At 32.2% G+C, this 18,517-nt stretch overlaps 1 protein-coding gene across 3 annotated transcripts in view; it reads right to left on the minus strand.

Moving 5' to 3' along the window:
- LOC118194746 (band 4.1-like protein 4A) overlaps positions 1–18,517 on the minus strand; it is a 342,463-nt gene that overhangs the window by 94,825 nt on the left and 229,121 nt on the right. For all 3 annotated transcript variants that reach the window (XM_085815671.1, XM_085815672.1, XM_085815673.1), the window contains exons 4-5: positions 13,925–14,003; positions 7,605–7,702 (exon numbers count right to left, since the gene is read on the minus strand). In XM_085815671.1, the coding sequence (XP_085671797.1) occupies positions 7,605–7,702; positions 13,925–14,003 (177 nt within the window). The remainder of the gene's footprint in view (positions 1–7,604; positions 7,703–13,924; positions 14,004–18,517) is intronic.

Raw genomic sequence — 18,517 nt, forward strand, 5'->3', positions numbered from 1 at the left:
GAGGGTGAGATAAGTTCTTCCCCCTGATGAGTCGGCTTTGTCTCACTGACTTTTCAATTGTTCATTTTTCTCAAATTTTCATTTAATTTTGCATTTAAAGTGTATTTGCTTTACTACTACTATACTACTAGCTATTGCTTGACAGACAATTTCCCTTTACCAATTTACTTCCATTCTTCACATTAATTTTTCTTTACACATTTTTTTTTCTTTATTCTATTTTGACCTATTTGGAATTGGTACTAAAATTGCACTTGGAGTATCTGTTGACTGCATGTTAAAATTCCTAATTTTTGGCTAATTTTGCACCCATTCAGCAACTAGACCTTGCTAACAGAAAAGTACCATGTTTCGTCTACGCCACTGGAATATGTAAGATGAGAGGCAATTGAAATACGAATAAGAATGTAAGTTTAGAAAAGAGTACTGGCATCATCCGGCCATAGAGCACTGTTCTGGTTATTTCTTATGCGAACACTATTTTTTTTTTTTTAATTTCCCTTTCGCTACTGAATATTTAGTTAGTGAAATTTGCCAAGAAGGATGCTAAGAGAGAATTTAAACTTGTGATTTGTAAATCATTTGAATTCTTCTGCTGTCAGTTCATACTCGTTATTTGAATTTTGTAATTTATAACTAATTTACTTGGAAGGCATAATAAATTTTGGCTGCTTTTATTTCTTTTGCTGGCGTTTAGTGTTTTGATATTGTAGTAAAAATCGGAAAAAAAATTGTTTTTCCAGGTTAGAAGATTTGACTATTTTAGTTTAATCTTATACCGTTACCTTTATGAACATTTGGAAGAAAAAACTTGTTGAAATGTTTTTACCTTGTGATTTAATTCTATAAACACCTGGAAGAAAAACCTTGTTGAAATGTTTTCACTTTGCGATATAGTACTTCTACACGATATAAATAGAAATTGTTGCCAGTTCAGAATGCAAAATTTATCTCATTTGCTTAGAGTATTATAAAATTGGGCTTCTCAACACAGCGTTTTTAAGTTAATTACTTAAAAAGTCATCTTAAATGAACGTTTAACAATATTTTGTAAGTGCTGTTTTCATACCGCGAGTATTATAAATATAATAAGCTTCTTACAATTTATAAAATGTCGAGTCCAGAATTTCTAATTTTTGTCCATAAGCATCTGCATCCAAAGTAAAATTTAGCGCTTTTGACTGAATTTTTTACTAATTCCCAGAATACAAGCTTTTATTTATATTTCTAATTTTGTTCATATCGTAATATACTTTTTTAATATATTGCTATTATTCTATTTTACTATTTTATATTAAAAACGTCCCGAAGCAAACATAAAATTGAAACTCTTTTTGAGCAGAGTTTTAATTTCATTCAACAATAAGGATTTAATTTCATGAGTTGGTAGGAGTAGATATTATTTTTTAATTTAAGAAAGAAAAAAAATGATTATATGGTCTTTTACACATTTAAAATTTTGCATTTAAAAAAAAATGCTTTTTTTCCCGCTAAAAGTTTTATGAGGTGTTGTACTGTAAACTGAAACTTTCAGATTATTATTTTTCTTTTATAATTTATTTTGAAATTCTTTATTAATGATGTTGAAATTTTTAATAAGCCAATTGAAATGCTTCATAAGAGTGAGAGTAAAAATTTTTGAGCAGTTATTTTTTTATTTAAGTAAAAAAAAATCGTGAAATATTTCTCTGATCAAACAAGTCCCGGGTGAAAACTCAAAAAATTGATATAAAAGAAACAGATAAAATAACGAAAATAAAATTCCTGTAAGACATTTTTTTTTCTTTCAGAAGGATAAATACTAATAATAAAGGATAAATAGTTCAAATATCTTAAAAGTGTTCTGGGCAATTTTGTTGAGGTATGTAAGATATTCTGCAGAATCTGTTGATGGGCTTTAGTCAAATAAATCCGAAATAATAACCCTTGATCAGCTTTAATTAATTAATTTTACCTACAGCATATTTTACTAAAATATACGAAGCTCTTTCAACATAACCAAATTATTCAAATTCCAGATATTATTCTTAGTATTGCCATTCTGTAGTAATTAAACTTTTACAAAGAGCCCTTTAACCATTGCACTCTAGTTCTATACACTTGTACTAGTAATAGTTTTATTTATGTTTTCAAGCTGTAATATTTATCATACTATAAATAATAATAAAAAAAAACGGAGTACTTTTCTGCGAGCGAGGTCCCACTTAGTGCCAAACAAAAACATTGGCACGAAATCTAACTAGACGGCGGTAACCATAACGGCACGCAAAGCTTCATGGGAAGAATAACTAATTTATTAAATCCAGAATAAATACAAAAAACGCAGACAAATACAAAAATAGAAGACAGATGTAATAGGCACAATATCTGTGCTCACTTTAAAAAAGAAATAGGCTACAACATTTGGTGACTGGCGCTCCGTTAACAGAAATGCATCAATTAATTGCATAGTAACTGAGATTTCATCACAGTATCATTTTCCTTTCCCATTCGTATAAAATAGTTACTTTACACTGGATTAGATTATTTGATAGCAACAAACTGCACTGAATGGCTATCTTCGTCAGGGAAAACGAGAAGGATTATGTGTTCTTGGAGGATTTTCTAAAGAAAGCAATGAGTACAGGTGTTATACCCAAGAAAAATATCGGAAACCTCAAGCAATCAGTACATTCATCTTTTAAGAATAGAATCAGAATGAACTACCAGTGTTACGTGAATTTAGCCAACCAGACAATCGGTCGCCCAAATATTTCGCTAATGTTGTTCCTCTTAGTGCAGTCGACTTCGCCTAGGCAGTGCCTTGGTACCTTGAGGATGCCTTGGGAAATGCGGACAACAGAACTTTGGAACGCACTATACTCCAGACGTTGCTGTATGACATTATTAGAAGGCACTTTTCAACTAACAATTTATTGTTTTTACGGAAGGAAACAGTTTCTAAATTTCTTTACACATGTAATGCTGACCAAAATTATTCTTACTAAATATTATGTCAACATCTAACCCGAAATCGGATACATTAAAAGCTGGTAGAAATTATCATGTGTAACGAATACGGAAATCCATACGGAATTTTACGTCCAAGGCCCAAGAACATTACAAAAGTCCATTGCAGCATAATTCTTCTCAGATGCTCTGCCCACAGAGAAGCGCTAGAGAAATTACAAGATGCGTGTACAGTACTCTATTTCTACTTTTATGTTGAATTTTAAATGGTTTTTGAAATGCTTTTGAGTTATCATAAATAAAAAATTGATGAGATTTTCGAAATGCTGTTAAAAAGAAGATGGATACCATGTAAAGTTCATGTGACTGGTAGCAACTGCGAGTAATTAACAAACCTTGATTCTTTGTTTCGGATAATCTTTATTGCCTCAATCTTTGTCTGGGATTGATTGATCTTGATTCTTTGTCTCGTATAATCTTTATTGCCTAGTGCATAGATCAAGAGTGGACTCGGAGGCAAAAACAGATTTATATATCCTACCTCCATGAGTCTTGACGTATAATGTCGGAAAACGCTGCATCTTTTGAAGTTTATTCGTAGTAGATAGAAGTTTCGTGTACCTGTTTCTTTTAGATACTAGTTTCGTATTAAGTGATAACTCCGTTAAATGTAAAACTCTACTTTTGGAATTGCCTAAAATTAATTCTGATGAATACAAAATTTACTGTAAAGTGACAGAAGCTGACATATTATGTGAAAAATATCAGCGACAAAATATACGTTTAGCAACTCGGTTGTTTTCAGAGACAAATACAGCTACTTTAGAAAGATACAAAATTGGGTTTGACCCTAAATTATGTCGCGATTTAGCAAATCTTATAAAAGAAATAAATAATTTGTTTCAGATTTTCACTAGTTAGTATATTCCGAAAGTGTTTGGATTTCTTTTTAAAAGTTCTTACGGAAAGTATATATCAACTCAGGGTGGATCAAAGATAACTTTTGCAAAATTGTAAAAAACATGAGAGGCACTAGAAAAAAAAATCATTGCAAGATTTTCAGAAAGGTGTTCTAATTTCTAGCACATGTTTTAAATATCTTAACGTTCATACGTTTTAACACATCGTTTAAATCAAGACACTCCCGAAAATACATTTTCATACTGCAGAGATATTAGATATTTTTTTTGGAAGCAGGCAAGTTGAAAAACAAGCAATCGCCTTCTCTGGGAATCGAATCACGGACCTCTGAAATACCGGCCCAGCGTGCAGAACCACTACACCACGAAAGCACGCTAGGAAGGTGCGAGAAATGCCTTATGATACATAAGGGGCAGAGAAAGACTTAGATGATCGTTTTACTCCTCTTAGTGCTCGATAGCGTTTACGTCTGGTGATATTAAGCAAGAACGGTTTTACTGGAGTTCAAGAAAACACAAACACGAAAAATAGATTAGAAGATTATTATCTAATTTCAACGATTTCCGACATGTTGGTATAAACGTTGTCAAAAAAGATCGCAAAAATTTCATTTTCATATTAAGAAAACAGTGATATCGAAAAAAATATGGATTGCTCATTTGAAAATTTCGAATATGGATCTAACTGACACAAACATCACACAGTTACATTGCAGGATGGGGAGCAAAAAAAGCATCATATCGAATACTTTCATCTTGGAGAATATAATCTACGCATTAACTAAAAGAAGATTCAAATTGTATTTTTTCGTGGGTAGATCATCTAACTCATGGAGAATTAATTCAACCATCTGAAGAGTGGAAAACATAGGTTCATAAAACGTAAGAGCAATTTAAAATTTTCATTGGTTTCACTTTCAGGAAAGTAGAAAATATTATAAAAAACTTTGTCAAAAAAAAAAAAAAAAAAAAAAAAAAAAAAAAAAAAAACACGCTCTTGAAAATTAGTCTTTATACGAGTTGGTACTCGATTCTTACGATATGCCATATAGCCAACTCGTAATATTTTTTCTTCAAATAAAAATAAGAAATAGAAAGTAATAAAACAGTATGAGAAAATATTTAACTTGCGTCTGACTTGCATTTGAACATTTATAAATGATTTGCGCAAAATTTTGGTGGGATAAAAAATTAAGAATATTACACAGTAGTACGCTACCGAAAAATATCTCCAGTGATACAAAATCTAAAAGGTTTCAGATTTTAAGCGTCATCCAGAACGTTTTTCTGCGAAATTTCAATAGGGTTTACCAACTGAGATAAACGGAATAGCGAAAACATTTTATAGCATATTGGAATAATATACATTTAGATTAACATAGTAATCTTATATATTTTCTGTATATTTGGAAAGTGCAAAAGTTATTTCTATAAAAATATTTCATGTTTCTAATTAGGTACATCATAAATTAAATGCATTTGTATTTAAATCAATCAGATTAAAATGTAAAAGAATAATATTTAGAACTGCATCTATTCCTTTTAAGCAGCTTAATTTATTAATCGATAACAATTAGTCTGAAAGAAGAAATAACATTTTTCCGAATGGCAACAAACGTGAATGAAAAGTGAAAAACTCAATTAAATGAATCAATGCAAAATCGTGTTTGAGCAATTTTAGGCTACAATCTGCCTCAAATCGACCGATCAAGGAGAGCCATAGGTTTGATTTTCTGGTCTTGAAAAACCTATAAAAGTCTCAAACATATCTTCGTCAGTTTTCGTTGTACAGAAATTAAACGTTTTCCGTGTTTTGTTTTCTAGAACGAGTGTTAAGTTTTATTATATACAACTATACAGACCCGGAAACCCTACAAAAGTTAAATTTCGTAATTTTTACAAAATCGATTTAAGTATAAATTTACCAGAAGATAAATATTTGACTTAATTAAAACACTGTTTTAATCGATTTAAGTATAAATTTACCATAAGATAAATATTTGACTTAATTAAAACAATGTTTTAATTCGGAATATATGTCTAAAGTATATTCTTGTCTAAAAATACGGCTTTCGCAAAGACCGGCTATGACGAAAATAAAGGCCCCGTAAAGCCTTTTATGGATGCAATGTGTAAAGAAACAAGTATTGCGAAATTTTTTCATTGACCTAAAATAAGAACATTTGTAATAGGTTTCATATTCATACAATGGGGGATAATAATCATTGAATTAACTGCAACTAACAAATTATACTATATGGCACGAAAACTCATTGGAAGTTATCTATGTTACACCTGCTGACAAAGTACGTTGTTAGTTCTTATTTATTTCAATGTTTCTTCTTTCTGTTATTATTATTCTTTCACCTTAATCACCGATACTTGTAACCCAAATAATGAGTTTTAATAATAGATAATTACGTAATTATCGATGATATAAATCACTACTCGAATCAAGGATAGCTTGCAAAGCAAAACGATCAACTTCTTAATAATCTTTTGTATGTTTCCTTTCAAAGCATTCATCTTTTATTGTGTGTTTAAGGAGAAGTTATACTTCCTTTCAGTTCAATAATGGATATTTCATAATTAATGCGTTAGAAGCTTTCTGCTCTAAAACAAAACTTTGCAACTTTATATCACAATAAATATTTATATATATACCTATACCTGCAATTCAGAACATTTTATGCTTCTTTTCTTCGTTATTTTGCCTTAAACTATATACTATATATATATATACACTTTTGCTGCAAACTATATACTATATATATATATATATATAGTTTTTTTTAAGTAAGAGGAATGTTTAAAAGCTAATGCTAAAAAATACATTGACACTATAGTTCCTTAGCAAAAATGTAAAATCATGTTAACAACAACAAACAATACTAAAGTAGTAAAAGCTATCTCGTAAAAACATAAAAACTTTTATATATATATATATAGTTTTATATATATATATGTGTGATAATAAAATTCCATAGTCAAGAATACACTTTAAATTCTAACTGTATGTTCTTTTCATTTTTAATGGCGACGTTCTCTTATTTGAAAGTACGTGGAATTAAATCCACAGCCCCGTAGTCAAGTTGTTTTTCCCGCCTTTTTTACACGTACAGTTATAGAATGTTCTGGAAATATTTAAAGCGAACTGGATTGGCTGACGAGGCTGACGTCATTTCTTTGAAGCTCCGCCTTTCCAGAGGCTATAAAAGGACTCGCAAAGGAATATCGGGGGCTTTTTCTTAAATGTCACGATGCAGTAAACTACATACAAAAAGTTATTAGTAATTCTTTTTATTTACTCCGGATATCTGATTTTGTAACTGCTATTTCTCCTGAATAATAATAAATGGATCCTGTTTTTTTTTTTTTTTTAAACTTATCGTCTGATAATTTAAGCTACGACTAAAGCTGGTACATCATATATATATATATACAGCAAAGAGGAAAATTCTAAAAAGCTATTGCTTAAAAGTACATTTGATACTGTAGTTCGAGTGTAAAAAAGTTACACCATGTATATGTATATATATATATATATATCGATTTATTTAAAATTAATAGTTACTATATGCAAACAAAATCGTTTCAGGCAAGATCTGTCCGACTTGGGATATTTGCTAGTCAAATATTGCGTTAAATTAAAGTAATTGATGAAAGCAGACTTCAAGTGCTCTAAAATAAATACGAAGAATAACTATTTATGATATATTGAAAAGCTATACTTACACTGAATAGCATATGCGAATAGTTCAGCAGCTAAATCATAAGTCAATGGAAGTCTTCCCTGATAGATATCTTGCTTTACTTGTAGAAAAAACTGATACCTGATAAGAAAGAAAATAAATGTGTTTAAGAAAATTTTTAAGCGCTGTAGTAGGGAATATTTTGTGTAAAAACACAACTTATATAATATTTTTGGCAGCAGGAAAGGAACGATGTCGAATAAGGTAAGGTTAAGCTGTAACACGTGAGTAAAATGTCAGCTTTTTTCAGCTTATAATCGATTGCCCGCTGGCTACTATATTCATTACAAACTCTTGCCCACCAGCGGCCGAGCGGTAAAGTCGCTGAATACCGGTAGTTCGGTCCGAGGATCGAATCCCGCGAACGGGCTGGCTGCATGGGCGTTTTCGTGGTTTTCCCCATGTGTAACGTGTGTACGAGCCAGTTTCCCTTAGAAAGTCCTCCACGAAGGCATCCCTCCTCTTAGGCAGATAGCTCTCGAGGCTTTGCCACACACATTACGCACACACACATTACAAACTCTTAATGGGCTTATTTTAGACTCTTGATAGTCGTTTCTGTGGTGGTAAATAAAGTTTATATCTACTTCAAAACATCTTTGGTTAATCTTACACCACACTATGGATCCGTGATTAAAGCTTCTTAAGTTGTCATATTTATTTATTTTTGTCGACTTAGAAGTCCAGAGCCCAAAAGCGGCCGAGCGGTAAAGACGCTGAACACTGGTAGTTCGGTCCGAGGTTCGAATCACGCGAACGGGCTGGCTGCATGGGCGTTTTCGTGATTTTCCCCACGTGTAACGTGTGTACGAGCCAGTTTCCCTTAGAAAGTCTTCCACGAAGGCATCCCTCGCTTAAGGCAGATAGCCCTCGTGTGCTTTGCTGTAATTGAATAATCCACTCCAGAGGTCCAGATATTCGGAAATGTTTGATTTGAATATGTTTGTTTGAAAATATATTCTACTTGTGGGCTACTAATATGTACTTTGCATAACCGCTGTTCTTAATATTTTGGTCATTCTGTATGCTTCTTTCACTTCTTGCTTTCTCCATGTAGTCATTAAACTTACTGTTACTCATAAAAACCAATAGTTCTTTAAATTTCAACAAAGTATATTAAATAACTCTTAATTGTAAAATCATATAATAAGTGACCTAAAATGTAATCCAATAAAGAATAGTTTAAAATTTTATTCAAAGAAAATGGTACATTTAATTCAATAATCCAACTATTTGGAGTAACATAATGAATTAAATTAAGCCAAAAGGAATAACAAAATATTGATTCATTTAAAATATCTAGATCAGCATTCAATTTAATATCTACTTAATTTATCTCTAGAATAGCTTTTCTAAGAGGATTATCTCGAAATCGGCTATTAAGTTCGGTAATAGCTGGAAAAAAAAGCATAAGTTGAAGAAAAGCTTGACTTTCAATATATCATCTCAAAATGTAGCAAAGGAAAATGAGCTTAGAGTTCCACGAAGTGGCCAATAAGCTTTTAATCTCTTATAAGTCGTCATGACAACAAAGCCATTTAAGATGAAAATTAAATTGAACTGTATTACCACGGCTCCCGAAAAGTAGGTTGGCATCTTAAAAAATGTTTCGTAATATCGTATAGGTGGGTGTCTGAAGTGTAACAACGAAGGGTTACTGGAGACTCGAGAATCATTTTGCATCTCTATTTGGAGATGATTTATTGAAGCTGTCTTTGCACGAAGAAGATGTTACGAGATTGCGATACCTGATTTCACTTTCGGCCTGCCTGACCTAGACATACGAGGTGTGCGGTGTTTGACGACAGGTCACGTGAGCTGCATTTACTGATTATATGACAAATGAGTCGAATATCTTAGGGTGTAAAAGTATGCCAAGCCTTAAGACTGCTAGATTTTTTCTGGCACAGAAAGCGTAACTCATTCTAAGAAATTTTGCCACCCACTTAATTTTTCTTTTACCTTAACAGAATATGTGTATGTTTTCGCTTGTAATTTTTGTAATTTTTTTTACAGTTGCCCTGTACAGAAAATGCGTGTAGTTGCAATGTATCTTTTGAAAGATTAAGATGTCATAAAATTTTGGTCTTTTTTTTTTCATCAAGAATAAGATCTTTAAAAGTATTTTTATTGCATTTTATATCTTACACTGCTAACTAAAATTATGAAAAATCATTGGTATACTCATGAGTGGTTAATGTAGATGTTTTGCAATCGAAGTGTATGCGCAGAAAGAAGAGCTGCTGTGCCATCTGCTGTACGGAAAACTAATGCTGTTAATGGAGATTCAAATGATAGCTAAAAAAGAAATTATAGTAATATTAGAAGTACTAAAAATTAAAGGTTTACATCTAGGGAATATGCGAATCACAGTATTTATTGATAGATTGATATAAATGATGCAGAAGGAATTATTTCAAATAAGACAAAATGCTTCTGATTATTTTTACTTTTAAATTTTTAGCCTCTTTAAATTCTAGCCTACAACAAACTGTTATAACATGTAACGGTCTGCTGAAGGAAGGCTATACTGTAGTATTCGAGAATTAATATCAAGTAGGTATATAAATGCAACTCAGTTTATTACCAAACTAAAATTGTGATACTGTGACGTGTAATTTATTGAAATTAATAGAAACTAATCTTAGCAGATCAAATGTGCAACTCAAAATTTCTAGTTCAGCACACAGAATTTATCCTTTGCACACAGAATTTATCCTCTTCTCTCAAAACTCCAGTTAACGGATAACAAGAACAGAAGCTCTCACGGTAGTAATTTACTTCAAACAATTGCTAGTTACAGTGAAGAGGCATCATCTGTATTCAGTCCCTAGCCTTTTTTCTCCTCATTGGCTAAGGAATATTTACTTATGAAGTGAGTTTCTTGGGCGCAGAGGCGGATTAACGCACAATTCGCGACTGCAAGGGGTAACTAAATCTTTTTTCAAAGTTAAACACGATGTAAAAATGTAAAAGAATTATAAACGTGTCTTGTGTCTTAAAGTGAGGAGTCCCTAAAAATTAAAGAGAAACTCCCACTACATAAAATCAATTCTGCTTGTACATATGAAACTAGAAAAGGCGGCATAGAGCAAAAATAAAATATGAATGGTTAGAAATTTAGAATAAACGTTATAAGCTATCAAAACAGCGTAGCTGAAGTTAGTCAAAAGCAAGCATATTTTGTTACTTTTTACAAGGAGCTATTAACATTTGGCTCATATAACATTTGGTAATTAAAAAAAAACAGACAGTTTGTTAGCTTCTAACAAAGGAGTATTGAAGGTTAATAACAGAATGTTGTATTAACAGAGCAATGCAGTGTTAAGTAAACGAAAATAAATATACTTCATTAGCTTCCAGCAGACGTTAAATGCTGTCTGTTTGGTGACCCATGATACTTTGCTTGTCGTTTTTGAAGATGTATTTGATTCCACAGAATACCTATATTTTCAAGATTTTGCTGACTGTAATACTATTTAGTTTCTTTACTGTGCAGTATGTATTCCAATAGCTTCCGATTAAGAGCCATAATACAGGGTGTAACAGAACTGGTGATCCCAGATTTAAGAGGTGATACAAAGTGGGAAAAGTAAAAATTTTCGTAATACAGTGCATCGTAGAAATATGCAATACGAAAGCAGAAATCGAGTAAGTACGAAGGACATGAAAGACGAAAAGTTGTTTCAATGACGGATATATATAAAAAATAGCGTTTGATATTTAGAACAGCTGTTCAAATAAATGACCACCAGGTACAATATGTGAATGACAACGACGACAGGTCTCATTTACATGACGCAGATTGACCTTCTAAAGAAACTGTTAGCAGAGTTAACGTCGCTGCTCCAACAGTATGTGATATACTGGGCACTTTGCAAAGTGTACGACAATCACTTCGTCGTTGTATTTATAATTTCGTTGCTTCCTTTCTAATAAAGTTTGTTCTTCCGTTATTTACAACGCGTTCTTTTTTGCTTTGAATATTGATTTAATTTTCGTAATCAAATAATTTTTTCCCTTGAGTTAAACAGCCCGAAAAATACAGGTAAATTTATGTAGGCCACTAACATTTAAGACTATTCAAGGAAGAACCGTCCAAAATCAACCAAAAATGTCATTGCCGGGATTCACACCACGGATCGCTAACTGAACGTGCTATCACTTCGAGAACATCCTCTGAGAAATGCAAAAAATGCCTTAGATATTCCTTTCTTTTAAAGGCCGACTGGAGAGAGGCACGAGTTCCAGTCGACCAAAGTCAATTATTTAATTAATTGAATTATTATCAATAGTTCTTTTTGTTTACACGTCACTGGAGAAACATTAACATTTTTCACATGAAGCGCGAGAAATTAACTACGCCTTCGCTGAGATTCGAACCACGGATCTTCCACCTGCTATCTTCAAGTGCTACCGCGTATATTACAATAACACGCACATGGAGAATGCGATAAACTCTTATTAATAGTGTTTTTATTTAAATAATAATATGGATTTAACTGTTCTCGGATTAATCGGGACGTTAGCCTCCAGTTTTACACCAATAAATACAGTTGACTTAATTAAAATTCTTTCCTTCTGGTTCCTTCAAATTAACAAAGAGTATGGAATGCGGGAGATGTACACTGTTGCTTATTACTGACACAGAAGTAAAACATCTGATAGGTAACTTAGATAAAAAAATCCTTAATGCAACTGCATAGAGTAAAATCTTTTTCTCAGAACCATCTCGCAGATTACAAGCCAGTCTGGAAGTAAAAGGAAAAAAGTTAGATAAATAGAGACGGAAGTTTTTTCTTCCCCCGTTTTAAGCATTGCTCTATGAAACGTCTTTCATGCAAAGAAGAAAATAAAATCTTAAAGATCAGAATAAATTACAATGGATGCACAAAGGGCATCGGATAAAATGCTCGAAGCAAAATTTTATCTGCATGACAGTATACTAAATTTGGCGCATTTGTTTCCGAAAAGGGGAAAGATACAAAACGATAAAAAACAAAGGAATTTAAAAGAAAATAGAGTTCGTTTACAAACAAGGTGGTAATATTCACAAAAGGGAAAAAGAACGCAGTGTCTCATGGGGGGATGGGGAAAGGATAATACTTTGCCAACCCGAAACAAAAGATTCGATTTGCTGAAACGATGGTGGAAAAAAATTGAAACACCCTGAAGGCCATCACGAATTGTGGATTTTGGAATGAAGATTATCTTAACTTGTAAAATTATAACCCAAATAAACTCTGCACATTCGATGTTTGCTCTCGGATGCAGTTCCAAAAACGGTAGGAGAAAAAGAGATAAGGGTTAGAAATTAATTTGTCTAGAAGGTTTAGAAGAATTATGGACGAGTGGGCTGCAGCGATCACGCTTTTGCCACCATCATAGGACCAACACGAACGGCGTTCTGAGTTAAGAAGCCAAAGGGCTTCCGAATCTTGTTCTTTTCCATCTGTTAGGTGAGGAAATAAAAAAGAGACGCCTGTAGAAACAAGAAAGAAAAGAATGAAAGTTTTAACCTCCGCGAATGTGTGTCATTGAAAGAGAAAGTATTAAGAAGATGCATCTTAGAAAAGTAAAACTAATCACTGTCTGCTGTCTGAAACCTACAGAAGATGCTAATTTTTATGAATGCTGGATTTGCACCTGTTTGGGGTCTGAAAAGAAGAAACGATAATGCTAAGAGAAAAATTAATTTTTAACTTTAAGGAAAAGGAAGCGAATAATTTCCTTATTAACGTCAGCATCTGGAAGCTTTGAGAAATTTAAACCCCAATGAGAAAACAGCGTATACATTGTTTTCTCATTAAAATGTTGAGGAGGACATCAGAATTACAAATACTCGTGGTCAACATCGTGGGCCATCCTTAAACATGATGTGTTCTCTGTGGGGTCCAAATCGGATATTTCCATAAACTAATAAATCTTGTGCATTCATACAGAATGATTTCAGAAAAAGTATTAACACTATATGGGAATCATAAAATGTACTCCTCCCCCCCAAAAAAAAATTTGCGGCAATAGCATGAATTGTTTAGTGAATCATATAAATTGTTTAGAGTGCAAAAGTGTAGTTCTTAATAGAAAGGTACAGGATACTGTTTTCATAAATATTTGTGTCTGGAAGTGTCTTTCCTCTGGATGACAGTGTAAGAGAACAATACCTGTAAAATCTCTAACTAAAGTTTTGATGTCCCCCACACTTTCCCCTGTCACCTTTATGCCTATTTATGTTACAGATGATAGCTATAAGAACAAGGTTAATGTAGAATGGAATTTGTTGATGAAGCAGAACAAACATACCTAGTGATTTCTTCCAGTAGTTTGCAAGGATCTGACGCATAGAATTTAACACCAAAATAAAAGGTGAAGGTTTCAATTCCTGAAAGAAGTGAAAGATATTATTATAAATATGCATTCAAGATACAGCATTACATTTTACGATGGTATGCTTTTAGTAGCTGGATTTAACAATAACATGTAAAGTATGTTCAAGAAATATTAGTTTAAAAGACAAAAGTGACATTATTTTAATGCAATGTTTGCCAAATATTTCAACATCAATACCCATTACCATACATATATTTGCAATCTATTCCAATCCACACGCATATGTTTCTCTGAAAAAAAGAAAAGAGACAGAAGAATCCCAGCAGAAAGTAATGCAGGAAGGAAATAATAGTAATAATAACATATATTACAGTCAAAGAACAACGTAGTTCGACCGTCAAAAATTCTAGGTTTGGTCGCTAGGAACTGACTCGGTATATGCTAGAAATGATTAACTAAGGCCTAAATTAGTATTAGCATAGAAATTATTGTATGTTTCGACTTTTAGTGACTTGATGTGGTCGGTGCTCTCCTAATCGGTATAGTGGTTAGCCATGCTGACTACCCTAACTTTTGGTCAGGGTTCGAATCTCACATAAGCTCTGCTTAAGCATTAATTCTTAAGAAGAAATGAACTTTTAAAAGCATTGCCTGCAGTTATAATCGTAGAGCAACACCCTTCCACCCTATAGTAAAGCATTAATACCCTTAATCATGTTTCAGTTACCAACAACAACTATCATAAACAACCAGTTAAAAAAATAATGATTGTAATGTTGGAATAAAAACAACGCAGCTGAGTACTCAGTAGTCAGTATAGATGAAATAAGAAATTTAATTAACGATACTCCCTCCCAAAATGAAATAAATATAATGCACGAGGTAGCGTCATTTTTTAATCTTTATAACATATAAATACTTGATTTACGTTTTCTGAATTAATATATAATTTGCTGTTTATAACAGTCCATGTGTATGCATCATTTATTATATTTGTAATATTACATAAAACAATGGTTAGAAATTGCAGTTAAAATGTCGAAAGAACTTGTTTCTACAACAAACAGTTCGTTGTTAATGTCATATTCGAGACCAAATGGAAACTCGAAAACAGCTTTTGTTTCAAGCATAAATAATGCATGCAACATTAGCTTCCTCAATGAACATTGAAATAGCCCGTGAACGAATTTGTTTCATTCTTCCAAAACTGCAAGTGAATTCTTCCACTTGCGTTTCAAATTTCCCGTCTGCCAATCATCAGTCTGACAACCAGAAATGGTTTTAATGAAAGAAAAACATTTTGCCTCCGGTTTTCAAATAGCACGTTTTTTAGCAATGCAGAAGGAAGACACATTCATAAATTTCTAGACTGTAAGATCTAATTTATACGTAATAAGTATATATAAAAATCTCAAACATATATTTTTTTCCAAATAATACTTTCATTCCAAAATTTCATTTTTTTGTTTTGTTTTGTTAGTAAATATGATAAAAATTCTTCTCATTATTTATCACTTTCCTCATTCAAATCTTTCTCATAAATATGTCCGATGATGGCACATTAAGAGTAAGGTTAATCTTGAAGTAATTCTGTACTCAAATTATAAGGTATTCCACCTTCTTAGCATGCCTTCGTAGTGTAGCGTGGTCAGCACGTATTCGGTCGTATTCGAGAAGTCTGTGGTTCGATTCCAGGCGGAGGCGTTGCTCAATTTTCCACATGTCCTGCTTTCGAAAATTACCTAATGACTCTACAAAGTAATGATTTCTATGTTCTGATCTCAAGTATAAAATGTTCTCTGCATTAAAAAAATCTTAAAAATGTATAGCAAACCAAATTAGTGCTACAAACCAATATATTAATCGTGGAAATTTTCTTAATACGCTTCTAGGTTTACTTACAACAATTAAGAAGATATTTATAACAAGTTACTTACAAAAACTAAGAACTGTTTACAAAATTTTCTTTTGGTTTTTGGGCCCCACCACTGAGTTAAGATCGTTGAATGCTAGTAAGACGTCTCGGGTATGAACCCAGGCGAAAGGGTTGGCTGCATTTTCGTGGTTTTTCCCCCACGCGTAACGTAAATACGAGCCGCATTCTTTTAGAAATTCCTCCATAACGGCATCTCTCTTCTTAGGCATATAGCCCTCTTGAGTTTTGCCATATTCCAATAACTAACCTTTATTATTTGATGTCGCTTGTTCAATGACCTCTTTACTTTTTTAACGCTAAGCAAGTGAATTTGATAAGATACCATCATTCACATTTCAACTTAAACCGATTGGATTTACGACTTCCGTTTAATTGTACTTAGTAAAATTTATTTTAGGATTACGGCGCACTGGACATTTTCTTTTTCTAATTTGCCTTGCCATTAACATTATATTACATCATTTTTAAAAAGATTTTTTAAAGTCTATTTGGGGGGGGGGAGACTTTAAAACCAATTCGTTTAATACCTTTGGTTTTTTTCAGAGATCGATGGTAAAAAGTGTATAATTTATCGAGAAATATTTCAAAATGATTTATTTCATTAATGTTTTCTAATCGAATTGTCTAATGTTAAACTATGAGAGTTAACTATGAGAGTCTAATGTTAACTATAAAATTAGAGAGTTAGAAACGCTTCGTAGAAAAATATATTGGCAGTCCCGAATCTTTTCCTAATGTTGCACTAATTCTAATGCAACAAAATGCAGTTAAATTATTTTCAAATATTTTTCAGAAAATCCATTCGAATAACGAGCTTTAATTATACAGGCATGATCATGATTTGCAAGATATATGTTTTTCTTCGAATAAACAAACAAGCAAACGAAAAGAAAAGCTGATAGCAATTTAAAGACAGATTTAAGAAAGAGCTTGCGTGTGCCCCCTTCATCTCGCCGCTATTTAGAATTATATATTTTTGATAATAAGGGCACGGAAATAGTGCATGTGAATTGCTATAACTGTAACAATGTGAATAAATGCCACTGAAATTATTGAGAGAAGTGTTAGTTTTAGTCTTTGGTTATCGGCTACTATTCTTTCCATATTGAGGCGTGCTTTGCCGTAGTGAAATAGCCTAACCCCTACATATTGCTTTTTGTTTTTTTGCAAGAAGTTTTCAACCATTAATGAGAGGTTGGTGAATCTATTCCATCCAGCGATAGAGACGTTCGTGTTTTATGAAAAACGAAATGAATTGCAATCACCATCTCTCCCCTAAACGGTAGTGATCTGAGTAGCCGCATGTTTGGTTATTCATAAATAAAATTGGCTTAAAAATACAATATATCAAATTTTAATTTTGATAATAAGTATTTAAAATCATTCTGAATGGCTTTCATTCCGAAATGCATTCTGGAATAATTTTTAATTAGTATTCAACTGTCAGTGTTTAGTACACTTTTTAAAAAGTTCTGGAAAGTAAATTCTGAAAAATAAATAAATAAATAAATAAATAAATAATAATAATAATAATAATAATAATAAATAAAAAGGAATAAATAGAACACAATATACGAATAAGTTTAAATTTTAATGTAAGATAATTCATCATGCCATAAATTATAATATAACAATAAAGAATATTACGTAACAGTTTTTAAAATTTCTGCATTTGTGATAGCATTATTCCTACGTTTTACAATTTTTTACGGCGTATAAAATAGTTTAAAAAATGAGAAAGGAAGAAGGCCATTTACTCTACACCAAGTCATACTACGCTCTCCATCTCGTTTTTTTCTTACATCACAGTTCTTTTTTTAATTGGCTATTTATTGCAGAAATGCTCGCTCTTAGTTGTCACTAGAAAACGATAGCGAGAATAACTTTTCCTGTATGTAGAACGACAGAGTTATGCAAGCAATTATGTAAGCGTATTGGGTTGCCGTCGAAACTTATCTAACCAACTTGATAGATATACTGGCTTGAGAAGATCCAAAAGGAAAGCATAAAATTGAAAAAAAAGAAAAGAAAAAATTTCCTTTTTGAACAGAAGTGGTATGATTCGAATAAAAGAAAAGTAAGGACAGATAAGCTGCCAAGCAACGTTGGAGGTAATCTGTAAATTTACGGGAATCACATTTAACCATTCCTACACAAATCTGTCACAGTAAATCTTCATGGGTAGCAGTATTACAACTTTTTTTAAGTCTACGAGATCTAAGTATGCTATCATTAGCAGACACAGTGATATACATCACTTTAAAAAGAGGAAAGATTCAAGAAGCTGACCATTTAATTGCATGGAATATAGAACGAAAATTTTGAGAATAAAAATATTTTATTTTCCTTTTTCGAACACATTTCTAAATACAAATTAAATTATTTAGCTGATGCAATTAAAAATAATTTTTTGGCAGTATTGCTTAAAGCAGATCTTAAATCTTCAGATTTCTATTTCATTTTGCCAAACCTCTAGCAATTAATTTAAATATACTTTTATAGTATGTTTCATAGTTAAATTTTAGCTTCAAAAAACCGCTCTTGGACTCGTGACAAGTTAACTGGTGGAATCTCTGAGGTCAGCGGACTAATGACTTAAGGTTATAGCTCCGCACTGCAATTTATTGCTT

Source organism: Stegodyphus dumicola, chromosome 4, assembly GCF_044657685.1.
Source record: "Stegodyphus dumicola isolate Sdum_Otavi_A_Nest chromosome 4, ASM4465768v1".
NCBI classification, from domain to species: domain Eukaryota; kingdom Metazoa; phylum Arthropoda; class Arachnida; order Araneae; family Eresidae; genus Stegodyphus; species Stegodyphus dumicola.